Genomic DNA, 26,729 nt, shown 5'->3' with positions numbered 1-26,729 from the left:
TGCATGAGTTACTGGGCACCAAAGCCAGCTCAGGTCGGGTCACTGCTGCGCTTGCATGCTTCTCGTAAGGCTTGTCCTCCACTGTTCCGGGTGGTTCCTGCTATAGTAACTCCCATAACACGCAACTCACATCCCAGGTTACAACTTAAAGGTAGAACCACCCCTGGCCCCTCTGGACCAGACCATTGAACTCCTCCCCTTACCCCTGCTCTGGCTTGGACTTATCCACAGACTGCAGTCCCTTAGGGGCGTACCTGCTCAAAATGGAGCCTTATCTATCAGGCAGTCTTCTCCAGGGGTGTTACCTGCTCTGGCATAGACTTATCCACAGCCACAGTCGCTTTGAGGTGCACCTGTTCCAGCGTGGCCTTCTCCACGGGCCACAATGCCTTCAGAGATGTACCTGCTCCAGCAGGGCCTTACACACAGCCACAGTCCCTTCAGAAGTGAACCCGCTCCAACATGGCCTTGCCCATGGCTGTGGTCCCTCCAGGGGTACCTGCTGTGTCACGGATGCTTCGAGGTGGCCTTCTCCAGCGTGGACTTATCCTTGGGCCACAATTCCCTCAGAGGCTTTCCTGCTGTGGCATAGACGTAACTACGGCCACAGACGCTTCGAGATATACCTGCTCTGGCATGGGCTTATCCACAGCCACAGACGCTTTGGGGTATCCTGTTCCCATGTGGACCCGTCCCCAGGTCACAGTCCCTTCAACTCGAGCTCACGCACAGCAGCACAGAAACAGCGATGCCCTGGCCATCTGCCAGCCCAGGCGCCTGCCCAGCGCTGTTATCAGAATGTTCCCAGGCCCGGCACAGTAAGGTGATAAGCGGTACAGCAGTGCAGCAAGCAGCGAAAGCAAAAAGCAGCCGCTAATAAGCACTAGTCTCTATATACAGTGGGGCAAGCCAGCCCCATGGCAAACACAGAAGCCTGCCAATTAATAGCTAAACAACAACAGCTTTAATTTGATCTAGCACATTCCAACCAAACCTGTTATCTCAAACCCCTTGAGCCCCATGCTGGGCACCAAAAAGGACTGTTGTGGTTTAACCCAACAGGCAGCTAAGCCCCACACAGCTGCTCACTCACTCCCCGAGGTGGGATGGGAAGCAAAGGAGTAAAAGCAAGAAAACTCATGGGTTAAGATAAAGACAGTTGAACAGGAAAAGCAAAAGCTGCACACACAAGCAAAGCTAAACGAGAAATTCACTCACTCCTTCCCATGGGCAGGCAGCTGTCCCAGCTGTGTCCTCTCCCAACCCCTTGCGCCCCCCCAGCCCCTTGCTGGTGGGGTAAGGGGCAGGAAAGGCCTCGGCTCTGTGCAAGCCCTGCTCAGCAGGAATGAAGACATCTGTGTTATTAACACTGATTTCAGCACAAACCCAAAACACAACCCCATACTAGCCACTGTGGAGAAAGTTAACTCTATCCCAGCCCAAACCAGCTGTGATTTTCCGTATTATTGTTAGCACACTTTAACAGGACCAAAGTAAGTTCTCATCCTTGATCATCAGATGACACCACAACTGGTCTCTTCTGTGGCTGGCTCCTCCCTTGCCCTAGGCTCAACATTGTGGAAATTGTCATTCTTCTACAGAGACTGTGCAGTGTTACCATTGTATAAGGTGCTACCTAGTTTCTTCTGGGGATTTTGTCCTGCGGTTTGCACACCAGTGGTGCTAGCATGGAGCAGAGTTTTTGGTGTCACTGTGCTGTCTGTCTTATTCTAGTCTCAGGTATCCTGGCATAGCAGGAAACTGATTTTGCTGGCCTAAGGTCAACATTTCTATGCTCATTGACAAAACTGTCAGAAACAGACAAAAATACCGGGGGATTATTTTATCACAAGATGGCTGGGGCTTAAACTAGAAATCTAAGTTTGCTATGAGAAGCAGAGTTGCACAAACTTGTTTGATCAATAGAATCTGACCAGATCGATCAGTACACAAGCAGTAAAATACTGAAATAAGATAAGTGACCTTGTGAAACCTCAACTGAGAATTCATTTCTTCAAAGTCGTTCAATAACCCTTAGGATTCTTTCTGCCAGATGGATCAGAAACACTACTGTGCCCTTTATTAGTACACAAGAAAACACATGGCTTACACACAGCTCTAACACCATTAAAAACCCAAGAGTCCCAAATTGGTTTCACATGAGATACAAGGACAGAATCCAAGCTAGCACCAGGAAACACAGTTATTCAATTATAAGTAGCCACTTCCAACAAATAGCACATGAAAGCTGTTCAACAGTCACATTACGTGCATTATAATACATCTGACAACTTGGTTTATCAAATTCAGTTTTGAGAAAAGTTCTGTGTTTGAAGCCTGAGGATAGCTCAAACAGTGTATGCAGAAACTGATTTCCTAAATGAGAAGAGTGCAGGTAAAGATCTGGACGGATCAAGCCAGACAGCAAATGATTCATGCCCTACACAGCTTCTGCCAGCCTCAGTAAGAGGCACAATTTATATCAGAGAAAGATATAAATATCAGAGAAAAATACTGAACTATATGTTTAATCACTTTTACAGAGTAATAGTTATGAGATTGTTACTTTATGAAGTCAGGTGCAGTCATTTACTCAAGTCTTTTACTGATAACAATCACTATCAGAACACATTAGGACTTTAAAAAGAATTAAATTCATTCCTAAATCTGATCAAGTTGGGAGAAAATTCTGCAGACCAGTGTTAAACTGAGTAAATGGGCTTAAGGTGATTAAGTTTATTTGCCAGCTTATTCTGGATAAATACTACAAGAATTAAATTATTTAAAGGGTCCACGAAAGAATGTACCAGTTTAAAGTGTTTAGAACCTCTTAATTAAATTGGTGCAACAACTTCTGGATACAGAACATTAGATTCAGTGAGACAGTTCTGCTTTACAAGAAAAAAAACAATGGCAGCAAAATTGGTGAGGGTAAATGGCAGAAATCCTGCTGTTAGAAGGAAAGCAACCACAACAGCAAGGCAAGCAAAGACACAATCAAGTTACAGATAATGTATATGATACAACAAACAAAAATCTTATAACTAAAATAGTATTACCGAATTTTGGCTGTCTTCCTCTAATCTGCCATATCTGAGAAAAATCCAGTCTCTCAATACTAGTGAACTTTTCTGGGGAGAAAAGTTAATAAGCTACCCAGCGATACTTTAAGATAAAAATATGTGTATAAAAATAGACTTTATGACAATTTATCAGTACTACAGCAGCAGTATATACTATTAGCAGATATTCCATACCAGTCTTTTGGAGTTTTTTTAATAAGTTAAAACTAAAATCCTTTCTTGTATTTTTAAAAAGATTTTCTTCCTTGAGCTAATTCTTTTTTCTTCTGTTTGCCATCTGTGTGTTCCGATGGGCTGTTACTCAGCTATTGCAGAGGTCAATGCTTCAAAGATCAGGATGAAAGGTTAGCAGATGGAAATCCTTTTGCAAAGGGTAGCTGTTCTCATCTAGCACAAAATGGCTCCTGATCTCCAACAAATAGGATGCTTCTGTATCTGCTAGCAGCAAATGACACAGATCTGCAACTATTGTGCCGTAGGTTATATCCGAAGAGGGCACTGTGAAAGACAGAACAATCCAATTTACTCTGTTTTCCCAATAGCACCTAACATTCAAGTTCCACCTCCATGAAAGCTACACTAAATTACAGGAATCACAGGAAGTATAGCTCAACATCTGAACAGAAAATTAGCTTTTGCTTTTAATTTAAAAGCAATGTGCTAAGACTGTTTCTCATTAAACACACCTGGGAGTCACATAAAACACCTCCAAGTCAAACAGGATGTACCAGGGGAAGCCTGTCTGAAACACTGCCCACTTACTTATATCGTATGGAAGCATGTCAGCTATTTCTAAAAACTGCTGAGAGATTCTATTTTGCATGTAAGGAATCCACTTAGTTACTGAATACTTCGCTATGTAACATATAAAAAACGTTCATACCACCTTCCCTCTTGTTGCTACCTTGACTCTGAACTTCTGAGTTTGTTGGAGAGCAACTGAAGTGTGCTCTCTGAGGTTGGTGGGGTCTTTTTGTTTGGTTGGGGTTTTTTTTGGTTTTTTTTTGTTTTTTTTGTAAGTCTCACAGAACAGGAGCAATCAGATTTCCAGAAAACTCTCATTCCAATTCTAAGTTGTCAATAATTTAAAATATTACTTTCATTGTGAACTTTGCTACCTGTTTCCATCACAAGCAATTCATGGAACCGTACCTACTGATCTGTTCAGCCAGTCTGCAGGAATATTAAGGAAGATTTTTTCCATCAACTCAGACACCACATGAACATAAATTTCACATCCTCCATCTTCCACTGTCATCAAAGCAGGTCTAGATCAGAAAATAAAAGACTCTTGAAAGTTAGCTGCTATGGTTTTTTGATTGAAGCAATATTTCCAGAAGTAATACAATGTAATATTACCCTCCAACATAACACCAAGAACTAGAAACACTAGAAAATGTCTACGCACTCCTCTGTCAAATCTGTAGAGTTGGAATGAGTTTGCGATATATATACAGAATTTATTACTCAGTGTTAAAACCATTTCTAAAGCTATCAAGTAAGCCTTATGATCAGACAACTGCAGAAAACAATGCTTTAGAAGTTGTCTTCTCCTGGAAGATAATGAGAACTGCACTGTTATGATATTAGTATTATGTCATTTATGGCTTTGGACTTCATATATCTGAAGTATAAATGTTAATATGTAAGTACATGTACCTAAAAATATACAAGGAGTAGATAAAGATTTGAAATGCGAAGTAGGGAGACAAGCTTAGGTGTATCACCTGTATCAACACCACCTAATACTATCTGTCTTAACAGACCCCTTCATAGCCACTACATAACAGCAAGACAGTATCTTGCACTATGACGAATACCAGTAATCAAGTAAAAATCCCTCCTCTTCCCAGAAACCATTTTCTACTTCAGATATGGTCAATAATATTCCTATTCAGTCTGAAATGCACCTGGGTGAGGACTGCTGTCCCACAAGCTCTAGTCTTGCCAAATTTTGTTGTTTCACATCATTCAAAAGTGATGTTGGATGACAAGGAACTGGTAGGAAGTGATGCATTTTTAGTACAGGTATTTCCCTGTATTTCAAGTGTTTGTCTTCCTTCCAACCTGTCATTATTGATGCCATATTTTTTTTTTTATTGTTCCCACAAATAAGTCCTTGCTATTGGTTTTTAGATTATGATACCTTAGTGGTCCTCTATAGTGATATTTCAACAGGTATTTTCTGCTTGTTTTTAAGCTTCTGAGTGATTTTACGAAGCCAGATCATTCACACAGCTGATGCAGCTCCTACCTAACATATACTCTTTTACTGCCCTGAGACTATTTACAATTTGACCTGCAACATCTGCACCATCACCATCCGCACACTTTTTAGAAAATCTGCACTGCCCTGATGAAAGCAGGATGCAATGCTCTTATCCCGACCATCCCACAGAAGAAACTAAAATAGTAAACATCAGGACATACCACAAAAATGTAAATCCTGGTTATAGCAATATTGGAACAGTACCAAAACAGCGTATGTTAAATAAAGTAACAAAATAAGGCACAATCATCTTCAGTGCAGAATTTTTCAATGGGAGATGCTCCCAACGGGATAAAATGTGCTCACTGCAGCGACAGCAGAAATGAAAGAAGGGCAATCACTTCAAGAGGCTAGCACAGCTGTACTGTCAGGTAGGACAGTCAGCCAGTACTTCAGTATACTGACAATTGGAGAGTGTTATTAACAGATCAATTTAGTTAGCATGATGCAGAACATACCTAACAGCACTAACGTGAATGCCTGTGAGGCACGAAGGCAAGTGCCTGCAAGCATGCCATTTTCCCAATAGGCAAATCATTTGACTTGCCATCTGTTAATCTAAAAGCTACTGCTAAATTTCATAATCTTAAGTGATCAAAAGAGAAGAGAATTCCACGTCTGATTATCTGTGGGATTATTTTAAATCTGTTGGTTTAGACAGAAACCGAGGCCCAGACTATTTGTAGTCATTAAAGACTGCTGGCTCCCTTTATGAGGAAAAGCTTAACAGTACACTTACATGCTCAGCTTCCCAAGTAGGTGTGGGCAATTGCTATTTCACCTCTGAAGAAATTAATTTAGGTTTAGTCAATTTATGTTGAAGTACATGAAAATTATTATGACATCCAGAAATACAAAAGGAACATTTTGGAAACAGTGTAATTAACCTAAATACATTTGCAGAGAAATATACTAAGAGATGCTGCAAAATTTAAAGCTTTCAAAACCATAGGCCAACGTGGTCTATAGATGTAACTCACAAAACAAGTGATACATTAGGAAATATTAATTTTGCTTCATTCCTGGTTATTATATGCTGACTACCTGTTTCTCCATTCATGCTCTGTTCTCACGGTCATCTACATCTTCTTTCAGATCATCTTATTTACTTCAACAAGAGTGAACTGTCATGGTGAGAACACAACCTTCGAAGCAGAGCCTAATTAGTTTCCTTTCACTAGTGCCGTAGAAAATGCAATTTTGTGATTAACTTTACTCCTTAACTACTCCTGCTTTTAATAAGGTGAATTTAAATCATTGTAAAACAGTTCGAAACATATTTAAGGATTTAACTAAATTTCACTAAAGGCATATATAGATCTACTAAAATATTCTTTAAAGGCTACTGAGTAAATAGTCTTTAGTACCTGTATACAAAGCAGGTGAAGCATGCCAGTGAAACAGGCTTTTCCACTAGTACAGAAGGGTGAGATTCAATCCCTGTTGGAGTATAAGTATCTAGGAATCTCCCATATCATTACTGTTACTGGTAAAATGTTCGATTTAGGTGACAAACACTCATTGGTATAGACTGAAAAAATGAATTCTCTGAAGGAAATGCTACCATCATACCAAATTACAGGGCAAAGATGCTAAGGAACAAAGTTTGGGCAGAAACAGATATAAGAAACAAGGCCCTATCTGTGACGTCTGAAATCCAGGAGGTGAGCTCTGAAATACAACATATTTTTCCTTGTCTTAGTTTTCATTATTTCTTCTACCCTATTAGAAATATGGAACTCTAGTATTTAATCAAAGCCGAGTGAAAAACTATTGCATCTGCAATGATTCATTAAGTCACTATGAAATAGTTTAGGAATAATTTTAGAATGAATTTTGGTAGAAGATGTACTTACTCTGGAATTCTATTACGCCTATGATTGCATCAATTAACCTTCTCTACCTACACGTCTTTCCAGTCGCTACGATACTGACATTTCAAAAGCCCAAGATAAATTTAGGAATTGAACAATTAGTTAATAATGTTGTTCCTACAATAACTGAAACTGTTTAGTTTATTTGCCAAGTAAATGTGCATATGCATCTTGTCTCAGAGTGCCATCTGCTGATTACTTAGCATCTCTGCTCCCTGTGACAATGTTTACTGTAAATATTTGTTAACATTATTTCTACAAGGCTAAAACTGATTAATCAGTTTAAAAATATGGTTGCTCATTCACACAATTTGTAACTTAGGCAAAACAAGACACTCAAGGAGTTTTCCTTTGGTTCTCAAGCTTCTACTCCATCTTAGGTTACTGACACAGTACTGGGTAAACCTTGTTACTGTATGACAGTATTCAAAGAAATGAAAAAGTTAGATTTAAACAAAGAATGTCACCTATAAATAATGGCAATATAATATAGCAATTCAATAACAGCTCCTTGAAAAGTCACCAGAAAAACAGGAATCGTTAACTGCACCTTAAATTTAGAATTTTATATTCTCAAGAACTTGAAATGGAGGAAGTTGTAGTTTACTTCCCTAACAGTACACACTATTTTAGTTTTATTCTGTTTACCTGTAGAATGTTTTCACTTTGTTGTACGGCAAACATCTAATACATTGCTTGTAGATCACGTTCTCATCAGCCTGTAGTTCCAAACCACATTTAGCACAACCTGAATATGTAATCATAGGCAGAGAAGCCAAAATGCACTCCAGTGAAGTGTCAGCACGGAAGATGAGTTGCTTGTGCTGACCAGTTGAAGTGATAAACTTCAGTTCTGAGATATGGGCTTTCACTTGAACCACTCCTATGAAAACAACAATTTCAATTAAATCTGCATTCAGTTTTATTTGTAACTGAAAGCAAAAGCAAGGGTGACAGCTGACTCAAAACCAAAATCATTATCAATAAGACTTTATGAATTTTTTTTCCTTTAGTAGCACATGCTTATATTTTTAGAGATGATTTATGCAGTGGAAATCATTGTGGTTAACTATTATTTAAAAATGTATGAAAGTACTACATTTTTAGGTACTATTGTGGTAGATGCCAATATAGAAGAGCCTAAGAGATCAAGAGATCAGAATTGTGCAAATAATTTCCAATTGCTTTTCTTCCACAGTAATTCAGAGACACTGAAAAGCACAGTTTTAACAACCTGCCTTTCTACTATTTATACATAAACTAGAGGTAAATGCTGCAATACCAACTTTATTTAGTTACTACTTAATGTTGAAAACTGACCTTAGCAATCTTCTAGGTTCATCTGGGAGGGGGTGACTGTTGGTGTATGCATGTTCTTTGGTCTTTTGTGCAAAGTTTTCAATAGCAGTAGCTATTTTACTCTTGCTTTTGAGAATTCCAGTTTTGGAGAAATACTATTCGACAAACTTCAAGTAACTAATCACATCATTACTAGACTGGTTGGTGTGGATAACAAAAGGCAGCATTTCTCTCCCTGTTCCAAAGCTATCTTTGTACGGTACCACATAACACACCTGTCTCACCTCTGGGCTCACTGAATGAAGGCTGCAGTCACATTTCGGCTGGGTACTACTGAGCAGCAGCCTCCAGAATAAAGTCAGACTCCCAGAACTGTGCTAACTTAAAATAGAAATGGCATTTTATTTGATCAGAGCATCTCTCTTGCTTAGTTATGCACTGCACAACAGACATTACAGAGCTATGGAAAACAACTTTACCTGAGCATTTTTCCTCCAAATGTGCCGAGAGCTTTGTCAACTGCATAAGGGATGCTTTGCTTTTCTGAAACTTTTCTTTAAATTCAATTGCTCTTTTGTCATCATCAAACAAGCACTCATAAGACGACCATGGAGTTGTGTGCAGTTCCAAGTCACCCGAAACAGAACTGTGTTGGACCAGAAGATATTTGAAGTCCCATATGTGATCTACAGAACAAAAAAAGCAAACAGAAGAGTTTACTTTCTATACCTTGGTTAATTTATAGGAAGCCAAGGTCACTTACAAGGTTGAGAAACAAATGAGTAAGACATTCTCATATGGTCAGCTCTGGCAACTTTATTTCAAGCCTGATGACATATAGGGTTTTTTCCATTTTCCAGAAAGCTTGCATGAGTCCTCCCATAACAGACCAATGCCTTCATTTAACTTGTCTTGAAAGCTGAATTCAGTACAACAACTTTTTAAAAAAGAAACCAGTTCTGAAATTTCTTGTCAGCTCTAATAAGGAAAAGTTGGCAATGTCTGGAAGAAAAAGATCTTCATGTTATTAGTCAACTTCCATCCTTAATATGTTCCTGTTTTTTAATATTCTGTCTCCATAATGCTCATTTAAAAATATTCATCTTCCACCCTCCAACTGACTCTATAATAAAGAAAAAAATACTATAAAAACAAAGATTACAGAAGAGTAATATATTTTGGGTTGTCCTTCACTTTGCTACAAGAATCCAGTATTCACCTACTAATCAAGTCTGATAACCATTAGCCTGTTATTTTTTTTCCCTGTGTTTGGTCAAGCTGAAAGTTGCAGCCAAAATAATTGTTTTAGGAAATAAGGTTAGAAAAACAGATTTTTTTAAAAAAAATGTATTCAAGTGGCTGTATAAGCATTTTATTAGCATGTTTTAGTATTTTCGTATTTTGCATTAGTCTGATTTTTTTGTGGTAACTTGCTAAAATTGCAAGCTCCTGAACAGTCTGCTGTCAGACATCGTGTTTCACAGTAAAATACTCCAAAAAGCCTCCTCTGAGCATCAGTCTAGTTTGATGTACCTCATATCTGACTAGAGAACTTGCAGCCCCCCAGAACTGAGTATGCTCCAGTCCAAAGCAAGATTCAGGCAGTAACACTAGAGCAACACCAAGGGAAAATCTAAACAGGAGGAAACAAAGGGGCACTTGGCAAGAGGGGATATATTGAATTGGAGGACATAGTCTAACCAGGGCACAAGTCTTGGTCGATACCTGAATTTAACCTGTTATTCAGGTCTTCAACATTTCCCCTGTTGATTAGAAAACTGATCACAAAACACAAGTAAACTACAAGTAATCAAGTTTACAGAAATGTATTCAATGAAATAAATCTTTTTTGGTAATCTAAACCAGGTGAGCGTAAGGCATGAACTGTCTCATGACTGTATATTGGCAGCTTGAACTGATTTTTAGCAAGAGATGAAAAATAAATTAGATTTACTGGCAACAATTTTTAGATGCTCTAGAACTGTATGATCTTATGCACCTGATGTAGCCAGTTTAAAAATTACAACTCTCCAAACATTCCTCTTCAAGACAGAGGTTTCTAATCTGCTAGTACAACCAGTAAACACATACCACAGCTGATCTATGACTCCTAGCAAGGAGGGACATTGTGCTCTTCCTGTAACCCACTCACATTATTTAGCTGCTGTGTATGCTTTAGTATCATGTGAATTTATCTTTTTGGCTATCTTACTGGGATCAAACGTTCATGGTTTGTCCGTGATTAAGTGTTTGAACAGTTGAGAAATCACTCTTATCGTGGTTTTCAGATAATCCTTTAATCATTAAAATGCCAACTTCTAGATGCACAGAACACTAGCTGGAAAATACGAGACAAGTTTACATCAAATATAACACTTAATACTACAGAGATCTATATCTTATACTTTTCTGCTTTAAGGGTCAGAGAATGATATATTATTGTGTCTTAGAAATTACCTTCAGTATCGTTTCTGCAGCTACAAAAAGTTCTAAAATTCTATATTTTGAGAAGTCTAATATTCTAGCATACTGAATTCTGTAAGTGTTCTAAACATCTAACAAACAGAATATACTGGCTCCTGCTGAAGTACGCACAAAAGTAAGACCCATGTGGGTATTATGTCGTAAAGTTAATTGGTTAACACTTAAATTGGACCATCATCTTCAAGTAGTTTAAGAGGTAGGTCTTGCAGTTAAATGATTTCTAGAAGTGGAGATTACTTATGAATTGAAGTGGAACTGGCAGAATTCAGAGTGTCTACATTTAATGGGTAAAGATTCACTATGAGGTTGTTTCACCTTTCCGGATTTTATTTTACGCTATATGAACACTGGCTCTTTAGGCAGACATATTCAATGCTTCAGGTAATACAGCATTTACTTCCTAAGTTATCCATTGATCAGAAATACAAACTCTTAAGTTACCAATTAAAAAAACAAACTAGTTTCACTTATTTTAAAAGAACGCCAGGAACAAAAAAATCAGTATTAGTCACTGCTAAAAACACAGGCAATGGAATCCCTGCAAGAGTTACTATTAGTCAGTTACATCCTAATGTTCTTGCTATATAGTCTAGGCTATAAAGCCTGACACTGTAGTAAGGTGTAAAGCAGAGAATGAAAATTAGGGGTAGAAAATCCCCAGCAATTCTTGCTAAAGCAGATAAGGAAGACTCAGCAAAACTGATAACTAACACTCAAGTTCTCTTTTTTTATAGCTACAAAGCTAGGCACCAGTGCATCTTGTATCTAGATTCAAGTTTCTAAATACTCATGCTTTCTCAGTCTTCTAAAGCCAGTGCATTCAAGCTCTGTTGCTGATGGCACTGCTTCTAAACAGAGGAGACATGTTAGAATTGGTATCAAATATGGTGCCCTTCCAAGGGGAGTATTTGAAGGTTGAATGGAAAAATGTTAGCAGCTGAGCATTTTAAAGATAATAGCATCACAAAAATCCTTTTACAGCTCCCGATAGGTACAAGGACCTTACCTTTTTTCCTTTGAAGTTGAGGGCACCAGGCAGCCCCTGCTCCCCACAGCACCATCCTATAGTGTTGATCTCTGTTCTGTTCTACTGTTAGAATAATTTTTCTTTGGTTGCCACCTCTGTAGCTATACACAGATTCTGAAAAAGTTTGAAATTATATGACTTCTACAGTAAAAAGCATATAAACACACAAAACCCACATGCCTCAATATTAAGATGAAATCATGCTGCTATCATATTTTATGGTACCATTATAAGCAAACAAGAATATACCTACAATGTCTTCACAAAGAAAGCAATCTGATTTCTTTAGCAACATGAATCTAGTTTGAAGGAATGCATAAAGTATATTAATTTACCTTTATCCACCTAAATACTCAGCAACTGGACACCTCCCTTTGAAACAGCAGGTATCTGAGCACCTTTCAGCTCCCACTCATCCTGACTGGTGTAAATGGAAAGAAATTGTACTCAATCTCTCAGCAACAGACTGTCATAATTGGCAGTGAAATTTCCTGTAACTTCTGTGGAATACACTGAAAGAAACATTTCTCTAGAAGTTTCCACATAAAAGAAAACCATAACCATGTACAAGCACTCTATGAGGATTAGTAATAGTATAAATAAATTGAAACAATTAAGTTCTCTATAGCACTCTTACACAGGATACTACCTTTGAGTTTTATTTCCACACTAGAACTACAATATTTTTCATAAACAAATAATTTTTGAACAAGAACTCTTCCTTTAAGTATATTAACAGTCCTGAGATTTATGTACAAGAATAAATTATAAAGATTTCTATCTTCAATATTTTCCAGTTATAATGAATGAACACAATGTTGACAGTGTGGGTAAAAATTTGAATCTTACTAATACAAGCACTAACACAGGATGATACTGCAATATGATCAACTTTATGTGCAAAGCTTGAAGTCAAGCACTGAGAAACGGTGGTACTGTAAATAAAAGGTAATCAGAACAGTTATGCAGAGAAAAGACAGGAAGACTCCTTTTCCAGGTAGGAGCAGTGGTCTTTATCTGGCCAAAGCGTATTAAAGAAAACACATAGCAAGACACCACATGAAATACTGAGAATGCCCCAAGATAATTTGATTTTGTTCATTTCAGAAGGTGGAGAAGATGCTAGGAAGCATCTGTGAGACCTGATTATGAAGAAATGGAAACAAGCTACCAAGTTTAACATGGAAAATTGCTTCGGCAAAAGGAATCCTGAAACAACTGCATTCACTATTAGAAGAAAAGGAATGTGTGAGAGAAGAATGAACTCAAAAAATCCACACATGGACTATTGACCATGATTCCTTGGGGGAGGCGAGTCTTTCCAATAAAAATGTACAGAAAAATCAGATTTCCAAAACAAATTATATTACTGAGATAGTAAGTAGAAATAGGAATATCACAGTAAGACAGCTTAGTAGTTTCACACTGTCCATTTTCTACTGTTGAAAATCAGTAAGAATTTGCACAAAAAGGCACACAAGTAAGGATTATTATAAGGAAATATTGCACAAATTTAAGAAACCAGGAATGCTTAGGCCTTAAAAATCTATGCTAAGTAGGAAAAAATAAAAAGAAATAAACGAGAAATGTTCTGACTAAAACCTTAGAAAAGACCAACACATTATAAAGCAAGAAAGGCAAGAAAATCCGAAAACAGTTGATTAAAATAATCAGTAACATTTAATTCTGAAAAAACGCATGATTTATAGTGCAATCAAATTCTCCTTTAATGACAGGACGCTTACATGGAAGGCAGTTGGCAGGTGAGCTTTGAATTAGCAAAGTTTCACTGTCCCACATTACTTTTTTCATAAGCCAGCCCGTTTCTCAGCAGTGGTCTACAGCAAGAACATACCTTTTGAATCTCAAGAGCCAGTAAAAAAAATGACTGCAATATCTCTCTTTTCAGCACTCCTACTATACACACCTATCTTCCCTGAAAAGATATTTCAAGCCTACATTCTTCATATCTAAGATATTTCTGCTGCCGTTCCAATTCCCAACACTGTACTTCGTACCTGCATCTCTCGGCAATCCTCCACCTGAGTGAAGATCAGGTACCACACTATTCTGGAGCTGTGGAGATGCTCAAGCCATCTCACTGACAAGTCACTACATTAGTAACTGCAGTCTGTGGTGAGTGCTCATTCCTTAGTGAAAACACACAAATCCCTCAGTGAGCAGGAACACTGATTATTAATGCCCAATGCCTGCATGCTTCTCCAACAGATGTGCATGCTGTTGAGCAGAGCTAGTGTGCAGTAACCTCCTTTCAGCAGCTGCCTACAGTCATGATCTCCTTCCTGTCTAACTCCACTTCTCTAACTGCTGTGCCCCCATGACTGCATCATTACAAAGTTTTCACTTGTGACTCTTTTGTCAATCACTGTATGGAATGGGAAACAACGAGAACTGCCTTGCAAAATTACTATTTCAATTTCACCTGTTGCTGGAGCTCTGGCAGTTGAAGTCTAGTGCCTGAACTTACCTGTTAATACAGCAATGTTGATAATTTTCAAGATTGAGTGAACCAGTGTATTTGGCTGGAGCTGGTCTAGCTGCATATACTGAACACTATCAAGTCTCTGAACTTGTCTTCGTGGGATGTCTCTGAAGTGCGGAAATTCTGATGATATGTAAGCCAACAAACCTTGGAGAACACCACCATCCACTACAGGATAAACTTAAATGAAAAAAACAAAGTTAAAGGGACGCTCTTTTTTTTTTTTAGCTTAGAAGTATAAATGTATCAGTTGGTGCATATTTACACTAACAAAACCAAAGCTGTTTCACAATAACTCTAAGGCAAGAAATTCTTGAGATGTGTGACACTTGATCCAAAATTAAACTGTACTTCATCTGCCTTCCTCTTGATAACATCCCAAAGTTAAGCTAAATAAAATATTTTAAATTACACCAAAAATGGGAAAGAAATCCTGTATTATAGCTTGGTAAGAACAGCCGTTCTCTATCATTTAACCCAGAACCTGCCTTTAAATAGCTGGCTATAACATTCATCAGGAAGACAGTAAGAACAATGCAGGTTTGTGGTAATAATTCCACTGTATTTTTCCCTTAGCCTACAACCCTCCATGGCTCAGGTATCTTTAAAGACTTTCTGCTTAATAGTCTGCAATGAATTACTTTCCCTGAATGTATCTACTTACTCTCTAAGCCTCTAAAATTTTTGCAAAAAAATTTAATCCTCATGAAATCTCAAACATCTTATGGTTGAGTCCTGGGATAACTGTTGTTTCTTAAACTAAGCTCAAGGAATTCAGTTTTTCAGAGTTTTGAATGGCAACCACCTGCCCTGACTTTGGCCAGGATAGAGTTAATTTTCTTCCTAGTAGCCAGTATAAAGCTGTGTTTAGGATTTACTATCAGAGTAATCTTGATAACACACTGATGTTTTAGTTGTTGCTAAGCAATGCTTACACTAAGTCAAGGACTTTTCAGCTTCCCAAGCTGTGCCAGCAAGGAAGTACACAAGAAGCTGGGAGGGGGCACAGCCAGGACAGCTGATCCCAACTGGCCAAAGGGATAATCCACACCATATGGTGTCATGCTCAGTATATACAGTGGGGGGACTTGGCTGGGGGCAGTGATCGCTGCTTGGGGACTGGCTGGGTATCCGTCAGTGGGTCGTGAGCGGTTTTATCACTTGTTTTTCCTGGGTTCTGTTTCTCTTTTTTCTTTTGTGTTTTCCTTTTCAATACAATTTTTTATTATTTTAATCACTAAACTGTCTTGATCTCAACCCACAAGTTTTCTTACTTTTGCCCTTCAATTCTCTCCCACATCCCACGGCAGGGGGTGGGGGGTGGGGGGGGTGAGCAAGTGGCTGTGTGGGGCTTCGTTGCTGAGTGAGGTTAAACTATGACACCACCCAACTTTACCATGAACTCCACATGCTTATCTTGTCCACAGGTGTCTGTCATACATTCCTATCATCTTTTGTACCTCAGTTGCTCACATTTCCATTTTATCCTGTGTATGAGGCATTGCCAACAAAATGGAGTATTTGAAATTGCTATTTTACTGTGATTTGTGGAACCTTATACACTATAATCTTACATTCTTCTGGACTGAGCGTAGCGTAGTTCCCCAGATTCAGTAACTGACTGGTAAATGTAGATTGCAGCATGATTTCTCCACACCAAAGATTCTCATACATTATTATATCTACAAGAAAAAAGCAACCTTATCAACTCACATACCAACAATATTGAAGTGTATCGTAACTTTTCTTGACTACAGAACCATCGTACATATAGGTATGAAAGACAGTTTAGAAGAGATCACTTGGAAACAAAGTGATTTTTTTTTCATCTGCCAGCACTATTTACAATGAGTTAATCACATTTTCTCAATAGTTTGATATAATTCTTCAATTCATACAAAATATTCGATAGCCTCATAGCAAGCACTGTCAAAGTGAAGTGGGTGACTGTATTGGGTAAACTGTTATTGTGCAACATTTCAGAGTGAGTAGTAAAGTACTAAGCTTACCCAGAAACACTTCTGATGTATTCTGAGGTAAGAGTGTCTAAGAAGAAAAAGCCTGGCTTGTGTTCAATGTCTTTTAAATATCTACATTTGCACAAACCTGTAAGCGCCGAAAGAACTATAAGATAAATGGGCATCAAACTAGAGAATTATTCAAACAATTTTATACCATGTAATTTTTTTCCATATTGCAAAGCCTAAATGGCCAGATCACTATCAAGTTCTGGTCAACTCCAGCCCTAAATTAGGTGCAATATCATTTTTATAGTACTGCATCCTCTTACATGACAGGCGTTCTCTTAAAGAGGGAGGGGTTTTGCTCCTATTAGGTATTAAAGGTATTAAAGAGTACAGAGGATTTACCTATGGCACTGCTGTAGCGTCAATGCACTGCTGCGCCTCAGACCAAAGACTATACCTAAGAGATGGGCAAACTCCTATGGGACAGTCGATGTCCCACTGGCAGGATGACTGAGAATTCAAGGTGATGTTAAGCAATGTAAGAAAGATACTTACAAATGCTTAGCCACAGTTGCCCATTACTGGTTACATATTGTTCTACTTTAAATAGGCATTTTAAAGATCCACATTTTAAAAAGGTGGATAAAAGAATTCTCACCTGTAAGCAGTACGATATCCCCAGGAAACACAGTGAGTGACCAAAATGCAGCACCACGCCACAGCACCACCTTTCTCTCAATTTGTGACTGGTCAATAACAACAATTGTTGCTACAGGAACTCTACATGAAGAGTTTGGTCTAGTCTTCACCGGTATTTCTTTGATATGACAAGGATGTAATACTGTGACTAAAACATTGTACTTTTCGTTTTTACAGCAGCAATTCTTAAGTGGTGATAGCTTCTTTTGAAGTTTCTTGAGCTCTGTCGTCCTCTCTTGATCCACTCTCATCCCAGGACCAGCTGGAGAAGAATTCAGTCTAACTCTCTTTGATTTCAGCTGTCTTTTAAATGCTGAGTGAAAAATATGAAAGGAATCTTCACACTTGCGGGTTCTTTTAGAAGAGTTCTTATGAGAACTGTCTACTTGAGAGCACAGTATTCCTGAGCTCAATGGTTCAATATGGATTTCATTTACCAATTGCTCAGCAGGAACATTAAGTTCTTGAGACTTCTCTGTATTTTCCTGAGCATTCCTTTCTTGTTTCGTAGCTTCAAAGCAAGCATCTTTCCCATCTTCCTTAGAACTGAAAAGTTCAAGGGAACTTTCATTCTCTTCCTTATATTCATTTTCAGCCACATTAAGACACGTTCCAACATCCAAATCAAGCTGCAAGTGATCATGTTGCCTTCCTTCAGGTTTCTTGTCTGCTTCTGTTTGTGATAATTTTATGATTCTTTTCTGCAACTCATTCCGATCCTGAGCAGAAACAGCCATCTGACTTGAAGTCATTATACTGTGAAATTCAGTATCAGTTGACACTGCAAGGTCTGAACAATCACCTGGTGTTCCTTTTGGTTTTGACTCTTGATTTTGGGAGAAAAACATATCCAGATATTGACTTAGATATTCATGGTGATTGCTTCCATGATCTGATTGAACAACTTGTCCCACAGACCTGAGATGTATGCTAATCTGCTTAGTACTGGCAACCAAATCAGAAATGTCAGGGCTGTTAACTTCTAAATGACTGGCTTTGCTTTCAGTGAGGTTTGAACAACAGCGATGTGATTGGTTGTCCTCTCTAGCTGATTCTGCAAATTTTTGAGGAGGGTGGTGATCTGCAGCCTGATTTACACTTGCATGTGTGCATTTATCTTTAGATATTTGACAGTCAGAATAAATTAAACTTTCAGTCTTTTTAGGTGTGCTGGTACAAGTTACTGCCGCAGATACTGATGTCAAATATTCTTTTGCTACCATTAATCTCCCCTCTTTGAGCAGCTGAGAGCTGTTGTCATCTGTAGGAAGCGCTGTGACTATAGAGCTTTCTGCCTGAAACACTACATGGTCAGCACCTTCGACTTTTTCAGAAGAGAGACTGGATGTATCACATGAACAGCGGAGTTCTCTCCATTTTTCAGCAGCAGGTGCTGAACTACTTTGCTCTGACACATCCTGCAGGCTTGGAATACTAGGAGCTCCCACAAAAATATGAATTTGAGGTCGTTTTGTCATTTTTGATTGCTGTGTAAGTTTGACTTTAAATATCGTTTATACAATAAAGACAACACTAAGTATTAGTAAATGCCAAAAAATTGTATTTGGCCTTTTCTTAACAATTTAAAAATACCTAAAATTCAAAGGAGTATTTAATAATTTAACTAGTAAAAACACCACTCTGCTACTTAAAGTCTATAAAATTAAGTGTAAAAAAAAATAGAAGTTACTGTGTTAAACTTGCATAGAAAAATAAATTATTTACAGTAGGGTTTATTTCTGATTCTGAAACTTGGAAACAAGTAGCAGATGCAGAATTATAGTCAACTTCAATTGAAGTTCAATTATTGAACAGACTTATCTTCATTTATTATTGCTAATTAAACAGTCAAATGTGAATTCACTATTCAGTACTTCATTTTAATTCATGTGAAATAAATGCCTGTAGAAAACTTTCACAGCATGGTTAAGAGATAATTTTACCTCCCAGAAAATTACAACTTCAATTAAATGATTAAACATACTACAGCTATTTAAGCTTAGTTTAAAAGTTTGCCAGAAATGCAGTATTTTACGTGCTGATTTAGCATTAAAATACTGTATTAAGTGACTGTTTTATGAAATGGAAGGTTTCAAGATATTACAGATAAGTTATAATTATTTAATAAGTACTAAGAGGTCAGTGAAACTTGAGCAGATGATTTAGACTTAGCTTTAATTCATTCATATAGTATCATACTACTCAAGAAGTTACTAGCTTATTTTTAATAAGCCCACCTTACACAGCACAAAAGACTTCTTTTAAATATATGCTATACCATAATTTTAGGACACTCAGCTACAGCTACAAATACTCATTAAAACGCAGACACCCTAGCTACATGTTGGGGCAAGTTAACAGAAGTTGCTGCAACAGGCAGTTCTGCAGAGGTAGGCAACAGAACACCAGAAATGAAATTCAGGAGCTAATCCACCTGCAAACAGAAGAAAAAGAGCATTGAAACAAATACAGCGTCAAAAGAGATTTACATTTTTCATTTAGCACTTAACAGCCATTTTCCTAACAACCCACTAGGGGTCGATAAACCTGCACATTCATAAAGCTCAGAGTAACATGGAAAAAACTACAAACATCCTGGAACACTGATCTCAGGTGTATTATATGTGTAACTGGAAAAACAATATACAACCACTAAAATTAGATATAGCATGTCATACTACAAAGCAGCTACAAAACACACTAACTGATATTGCTCAGTTTTATGCTCATTGCAGAATGAATAATACTTAAAAGAGTAACTGAACTTCTGCATTTGTACATTCAAATTTAGGCTCATAAGAATGCAACTTTTAAAGGACAACTCCTGCACTTGTGAAAGCTTTAAGTTATATAATTAAAGAATGGTAATATACAAATAACCAGAAAGACAGAATTTACAGTTCAACACTAAAATAATGGATCAGGCAAGCAGGGAAAGACAAAGCAAAGCGATAGTGAGGTTGAACCCCTAAAGAAGTGATGTTAAAAATAAGTTTGTAGATAAAAGGCTGCCCAATACACGATGTAAAAACAACTGCAGTAACAGATGCCCTAAGAAAACAGAAAGTGTTACCACTACTTCAAATAAACTTTAGAGGTATAACCTAACTGATAAGATTAAATATCTTCTTCCGTTTCAAAATGTGTAAGTCTACAAATACAAAAAGCTGCCAATAATTTCCTTGGTTACAGGCATTACAGATGGGTAGCTTTATTAGGCAGAGTATAACAATATAAGTGTCTCTTAACAAGGAGGTTCAAGTGAATAAAAGGTTCAAATGCATTCAAAAGATTTCTTCCACGTATGTGCTACAGTACAAAAGAGGCTGAACAGCAGAATTCTGACACAAGTCCATGCCATTTCTAAAGAACTTGCATACCGTGCGAAGACTAATGAAATAATCAGCCATTTCCAAACTGGGCTTTGGTACCGTGAGTAGCTCCTTTGCTTCAATCTATCTTCTTCTACAAGTACTTAATACTGACCTGTCCCAGGCATAAGACATTGTCTTATTCCAGTCCTACTGCCTTGTTACAGGTCTTGAACCCTGAAAAGATTTCAGAGGCTTTTCCTAATTCCTAATTTCCCAATTCTGCAAAAATTCTCAAGCATTTGTGCATCAAGTTTCAGGGAGATAGAAATCTTAAATTAAGTGAACTAAAATATGTCCATGACAAAATAATTTGCTCACCTGCTTTCTGTACCCTCAGAGTCAGCTTTATAAGAAAACTTAGAAGTTTGTTATAAGGAAAACATTCAACTACACTGTAAATGAGCCCATTGAATACTTCAGTTCTTGATGAGTTCTGAGGACACTGGTAGGACAATTTAGTTGCTAAATAGATGAGATCATTAGAACAGTATGTTTAGAGGCCAGCTTACAGCCTGGAGTTGCAAGACCTTTCAGAGATTTTGTATTCATAGAAAAGTAGGTGCCTAAGATACCACATTGTAAAGTACTCAAAATTAAAATTAAAAATAGCCAAGTGTCCTAAACTACTTCATATAAATATAACGCAGGGCTTCCCTTACTGTACTAGAGCAAACTTCTACACTTTATAGCTTAAAACCAGAAAACAAACAAAGGAAAGCTTTTAGGTAACTATATATTTCATAGGCTAAACATACCTTTTCAATACTTGAAGTTCAGTATAAAAGTTTAAGATCCTAGAAACACAGTTCTATTTCACTCTACTTCCAGAGATATCCCGTGTCACATTTCGGATGTGTTCTTCCTATAATCAGGGTTGAACAATGAATTAATCAGTTAACACTTGAAGGAAAAATATCACTGAACAATCATTCAAGCATGGGGGATTTTGTAATTCTGTCTACTTCCCATATTAAAACCACAGAAGTTACCTTTGTTTCTAATTCTCAAGCACTACTATATTATTTTTAATGAAAAGCTTTACTAATCTATGAAAACAACAAAATAAGTCTAAATGCAACCCAACAGCCCCAAACTTTCTTCTCTCTATCTATATATATACACACACACTCACTCTCAAACTCTATGCAGAGTCTGAATTAGACAAAGCTGTTATCTTGGCATACTTGTGGTCCTCAAAAATCTGTTTACTTTTAGTTTTATCCTTGAAATTCAACTGGATGAATTCTTCTTACATCATATAAGGATCTTGCGTAAGAACCTTGTGGCAAAACAAGAGTTTTAGTTTTAGATTTAAATAAGGGAAAAAAGAAATTGGAAGATAAAGGTGACAGCAGAATTATGTTCAATGATTTTCATTTGTAATGGATTAATTAGTTTTGTGGTTTGCTTTAAGTAGTTTTGCTTGCACTACAATATTAAGTAGTACATGTGTGAGGATTAGAATATAGAAAAAATGTAGATACCTCTCTCTGATTAAGAAAGTATGGGTACATCACAGCATGAGACGATTAATGAAAGAACAGAATATTAAAAACAAAGGAACAAGTAACTGGAAGGTTTATGAGGATGAGGTTAGGAACAGGGAACGTTGCATTCCAGAGTCTCAATGGAAGTCACTCTAGGATCAGAAATGCATAGACCTCATGCCACTATCCCTCATCTTCTATGAAGGTAAACTACCTACTTGGACATGTAGTGAGATATAAATAGGAAAGAAAAAAGACAACCACTGTGCCCCTTCTACCTTTTTTCCTTGAGGGTTTCATTTTGTGAACCTGGAAGCTCTCGGCACAGTCTCCCAGTACACTCTAAAAAAGCTAACTCCTCTTGGCAGCTGCAGTCTTTTGGACTCACATTGCAGCAGGCATGACACTGCCAAATCTAACTGAAAAATTTCTGCATTTTCTTCCAGAATAACTCATCTTTTTACATCCACGTTTATAAATACACATTAATATCTGTGACTAATATTAAAGAATACTTTGAAAAATACTTTTTTTAGACAAGTACCCCAGTATTGGCTTTTGTAAGCACACCTTATACCTAGGTAGCACTGACATGACAAAAACATACGAATAATAATGGTGACATTTACTAAAGTACTAAAGCCTTATCAATGACAAAATTGTGAGCTACTGATCACAAAATAAACTGGACACTGCAAAGATATACCACTGTATACATATAGGGGCAACTGATGTCACTAAGCAACTGAATTTCCCTGAAATAGATTAAATTGAATCTACGATAGGATGATGGCTATGCCAACTTCAGTACAAAAATGAGTTTTCTAAGGATGTGAGCCTCTGTACAAATGTGTTCTGAATAAATATCTGGTATATAAGAACACAGCTGAAACAGGTGAAATCAGATTAATAGCACTAATTAAGATGCCAACAATACTTTAATAGGAAACACTTTTCAAAACAAAAATAACTTCTATACCTTGGTAAGCTTCCAGTTATATAGTATTTCATTGGCCTCTCATTTTAGCTATCACTTCTCTCATTGATCTTTATACACAACAAATAACAGAAGTTATATATAAATTCAGAAAGTTTTCTGATTCATATTTTGCAGTGCAAATATATTACATCAAAACAATTGAATCTTAATTTTTGCAACTAAATACAATTTCTATTTTTAAAACCTAAAATTTTATTTTTCTCAAGATATTTAGAGCTTAGGAATAGTAAGTGACATCTCCCTGCTTCCTGGTTCACCTAATGAGTCCACTATCAAATGACCTGCTTTGGCAATTTCTGAGCGACTTTTTAGGTCAAAGATACCAAACTTCAGTGCCAGGAATCATCAGTACTTGTAATCATTTAAGTCCATAAGTCAGAAAAAAAAAGTTTGGGTAAATTGACTGTATGCAAAATTGTTTAAAGAATCTTTGCTATGCTTATTTAGAACAGTATTAGTTATTTCATGAGTTTTGTTAGTGAAGTTCTGTGCCTTGTTTTAAAGAGTCTGAAAGAACAGCTCTTATTACAAATCTTAAAACCGAGCACAACATCTACCATATGTATCAGCAAAATGCCACTGCCAAAAGACAAATCCATTTTTATATTGTAGTTAAATTATCTGTGGGCAGACAGGGGGTTAACTACACCAAAGATAACAAGAACTAAAGCTCATAAAGATATAGCTGAAACCTGAATGCACATATCCATTATACCTGTTAATTATTACACCATTTCTTAATTTGTGGAAAGGTGCTCTATTCACAACAGCCAATGAAAGCCTAGCTTTTTATCTCTGAAATGGTCAGAGTCTGATTGACGGGTCAATGATCTATTTAAAAACAGTAACTACATCAGCAAGTTTTACAACCGCAAGACATTGCAACTGAAGTTTAATATACCTTTTATGAGAAATAAACTATAGTACATAGAGTACTTCCCCTGACCTAGACAGTAAGACAGGAATTCTAAATTTAAAGGTTTTTAAAATTAACAACTATGTCATTAACAGTTTGTTAATCTCTAGTTATTTGCTACACATAGGATAAAATTAAAAATACCTTTAAAAGTCCTCTTCCAATAGTTAAGCACTCTAGGAACATTGTGTGATGGCCTTAAACGACCCTTAGAAGTATTCCTTACTTTTAGTCCATATTTCACTATTCATTAATAGTATCCACTCACCATGATAATCATTTAAGCATTAGGCCAAGGTACCCTAAAAAGGGTGACGCAGCTTCCGTTTCCTATCACTTCTCAATATTAGTGGCAGTCAGATGCCGAAATCCCTGTTTTTAAAAGTTATACCCAAATATAGTTTCATCAAGTCTTCACTTAAGCCCTCTATATTGTAAGTAAACACCACACTAATTCCACCTCTTGGGTAACAGTTTCTTTATGTCTGTACACACCACAGCTTCACGCTAGAAATAAAATTACAGAAATAACAGACAGCAACGCATCAGGATTTGAGCAATATAATGAAAAAGTATAACTTCTTTTTCCCTCCATAATTCTCATACATGCCCAACACTAAAGTTTTTTGGGGGTAAAACCAATATATTCTTTTAACTTGCAGCTTTGATTTGGTACAGCTTGATGATGAACACCCTAACCTGTAAGTAGTTAATAACTTGATTCTTACAACATGCAAAAGCAATTATATAGTCCCTTACCAGATCAAAAGCTAGCCCTGCAGATGACAAATACATTACGTAGGATATTCTTTAGATTTGAAATTGTTACTTCTACTGTAAGCTTTCCCCTCCCTCATTTGCACACTTGATTTTACACTTTCCGATCTGTAGTATAAACAAAATTAAAGGACTTGCAACAGGACTTAAAGGATTTACACCAACCTTACAACAGAAGAAGCTGAGTTACTAATAGCCATCTTCCGAGTATGTACTTTAGTTCAATTCAAGCTGTAGGGTTGCTTGGTTAGCTTTTTTTAAATGACAGTTCGTCCCATACAATGGCTGAGTAGAAAATCTACTAAGACATCTGCAGACCAAAGGAAAAACAGAATAAACCTCTGGATGCAGGATTCCTATTACATCACAGGAAACTCTTCTGGCATTTTTACCCTGCTGCTCAAATCTTCCTCCAAAACCAACTTTGTGTTTTTAAAAGCCAGATACTGTAGCTGTACAATAACCTTGAAAAACTGAAGAAACAGCAAGCAGTGTAGTAACAGTTTCACACATCTAGAATCTGAAACAACTCTGCGATGAAGTGACGAACACATTACATATTCACCTCTAACTTGTGCAAGAGAAGGGTGATCTTTATGCCAACAACTCACACCGGCTCTGCAAGTGAACCAATATACCAGCAACGGCATCTATCCACCTAGTCAATAAGAAGCTTGGTCCAAATATATGTATCTGTAGTAAGAGAAACTCAATGGAAAATAAAAACTGCCAGAAATCAAGCTAAGCAACTCGTAGCTGAAGCAATCTTATACTCTACATAAGAGTGAGGGATGTATCATATGTGCTTAAAGGAAAATTATACCTGTAAGTGAATGGCAGCTCAAGGAGATTTAAATGGATTGCTTTAGTCTAGGCTAGTGGGACCCAACCAGAAGCCAAGAGAACATGCATGTGGGAGAAAGTACGTGTACATGTGGACAACCGGGGAAGTGGATAGGATAAGTAGTTACAGGTCTTATTTTTGTCATCTTTTGTTTGGTGATGGTAACAATCACCAAATACCTTTCATCTAAATAATACAAAGTTTCAGGCAAAGGCTGTAGTCCTATAACTGACCTGTTTAACTAAAAGTAATTTTACTCAGGAGAGTTATTTGGCTCACATAATGAAGTAATGATTCTGGAATACTGTGCACAGAGACAGCTGTTGGCCAGACACAGTGGTGTAGCAAGAATCCTGCTAGTCAGTACCTAAATACGAAAATCACAAGCCTTCATTTGTCTTCAGCAGCAACGTTAATCCATTCAGCATTTAGTTCTTGTCACTGGCTATTACCAGAGGACTACAATACCATTTGGCCTCAAGACAGGTACAGCTGGTGAACCAATACATAAAAGCGGTATTTGGCAATATACAGCCATAAACCAACATGTATCCAAACTTTTTTTCCTTATCCGCAGCGCTTTCAGTAACAAAATGCTTTCTTGAATATGAAACACCTATGACTTAGGCATTGTGATTGAAACCTTCCCAAATACTCCTGTGGCATAAGCAGGGAGAGTGGTAATTTAAACCAAAACCAGTGTTTTGAGACGCTCCATACAGTCCGACACTTTACAAAAGTTAAATCAAAATACTGAATAAAAGGCTAGAAACACTAAGTTGCTCTTCATAACTATTCCTGAACTTTTAAAATAAGGCAAGCAATCAAATGGCATTGCTAACATTTAATGTGTACCTATTTGCCTGCAGGATCAAGGCCTGTGGTTTCTGAAGTTGTGATCTAAAAGGAAAATATTTTCCTTGATCTGAAATAAAGGCATTTATTTTGTAAATACAAGCTCATATCATATCGAGGCATCTACTCAGCAGTGGCATCAGCCATTTTACTTTAAAAGTAAATTTTTTGGAACCAAATGATGCAAGAATCTGAACACTGATAATACATTTTCATTTCAGCCACCTAGTCTTCACTGTGTTTGAAAAGTTGGAGTAAAGACTTGTGATTA

General features: G+C 37.2%; 1 protein-coding gene across 5 annotated transcripts in view; it reads right to left on the bottom strand.

The window, feature by feature from the left end:
* Window positions 1–2,058: 2,058 nt before the first annotated feature.
* SHLD2 (shieldin complex subunit 2) overlaps window positions 2,059–26,729 on the bottom strand; it is a 43,271-nt gene continuing 18,600 nt past the window's right edge. For 4 of the 5 annotated variants that reach the window (XM_075109337.1, XM_075109334.1, XM_075109336.1 and 1 more), the window contains 9 exons: window positions 21,335–21,441; window positions 17,165–19,639; window positions 16,114–16,221; window positions 14,525–14,719; window positions 12,016–12,150; window positions 9,005–9,211; window positions 7,875–8,109; window positions 4,236–4,351; window positions 2,059–3,581 (listed from right to left, as the gene is read on the bottom strand). In XM_075109337.1, coding sequence (XP_074965438.1) covers window positions 3,409–3,581; window positions 4,236–4,351; window positions 7,875–8,109; window positions 9,005–9,211; window positions 12,016–12,150; window positions 14,525–14,719; window positions 16,114–16,221; window positions 17,165–18,683 — 2,688 coding nt within the window. In that variant the 5' untranslated portion in view covers window positions 18,684–19,639; window positions 21,335–21,441 and the 3' untranslated portion in view covers window positions 2,059–3,408. Of the gene's footprint in view, window positions 3,582–4,235; window positions 4,352–7,874; window positions 8,110–9,004; window positions 9,212–12,015; window positions 12,151–14,524; window positions 14,720–16,113; window positions 16,222–17,164; window positions 19,640–21,334; window positions 21,442–24,924; window positions 25,070–26,729 lie in introns of all 5 variants that reach the window. The other variant, XM_075109335.1, reaches the window with a different exon arrangement.

The sequence above is a fragment of the Phalacrocorax aristotelis genome, chromosome 14, assembly GCF_949628215.1.
Source record: "Phalacrocorax aristotelis chromosome 14, bGulAri2.1, whole genome shotgun sequence".
In the NCBI taxonomy this organism is placed as follows: domain Eukaryota; kingdom Metazoa; phylum Chordata; class Aves; order Suliformes; family Phalacrocoracidae; genus Phalacrocorax; species Phalacrocorax aristotelis.
The sequence above is the reverse complement of the archived record's forward strand: the minus strand, read 5'-3'. Positions and strand labels throughout refer to the sequence as shown.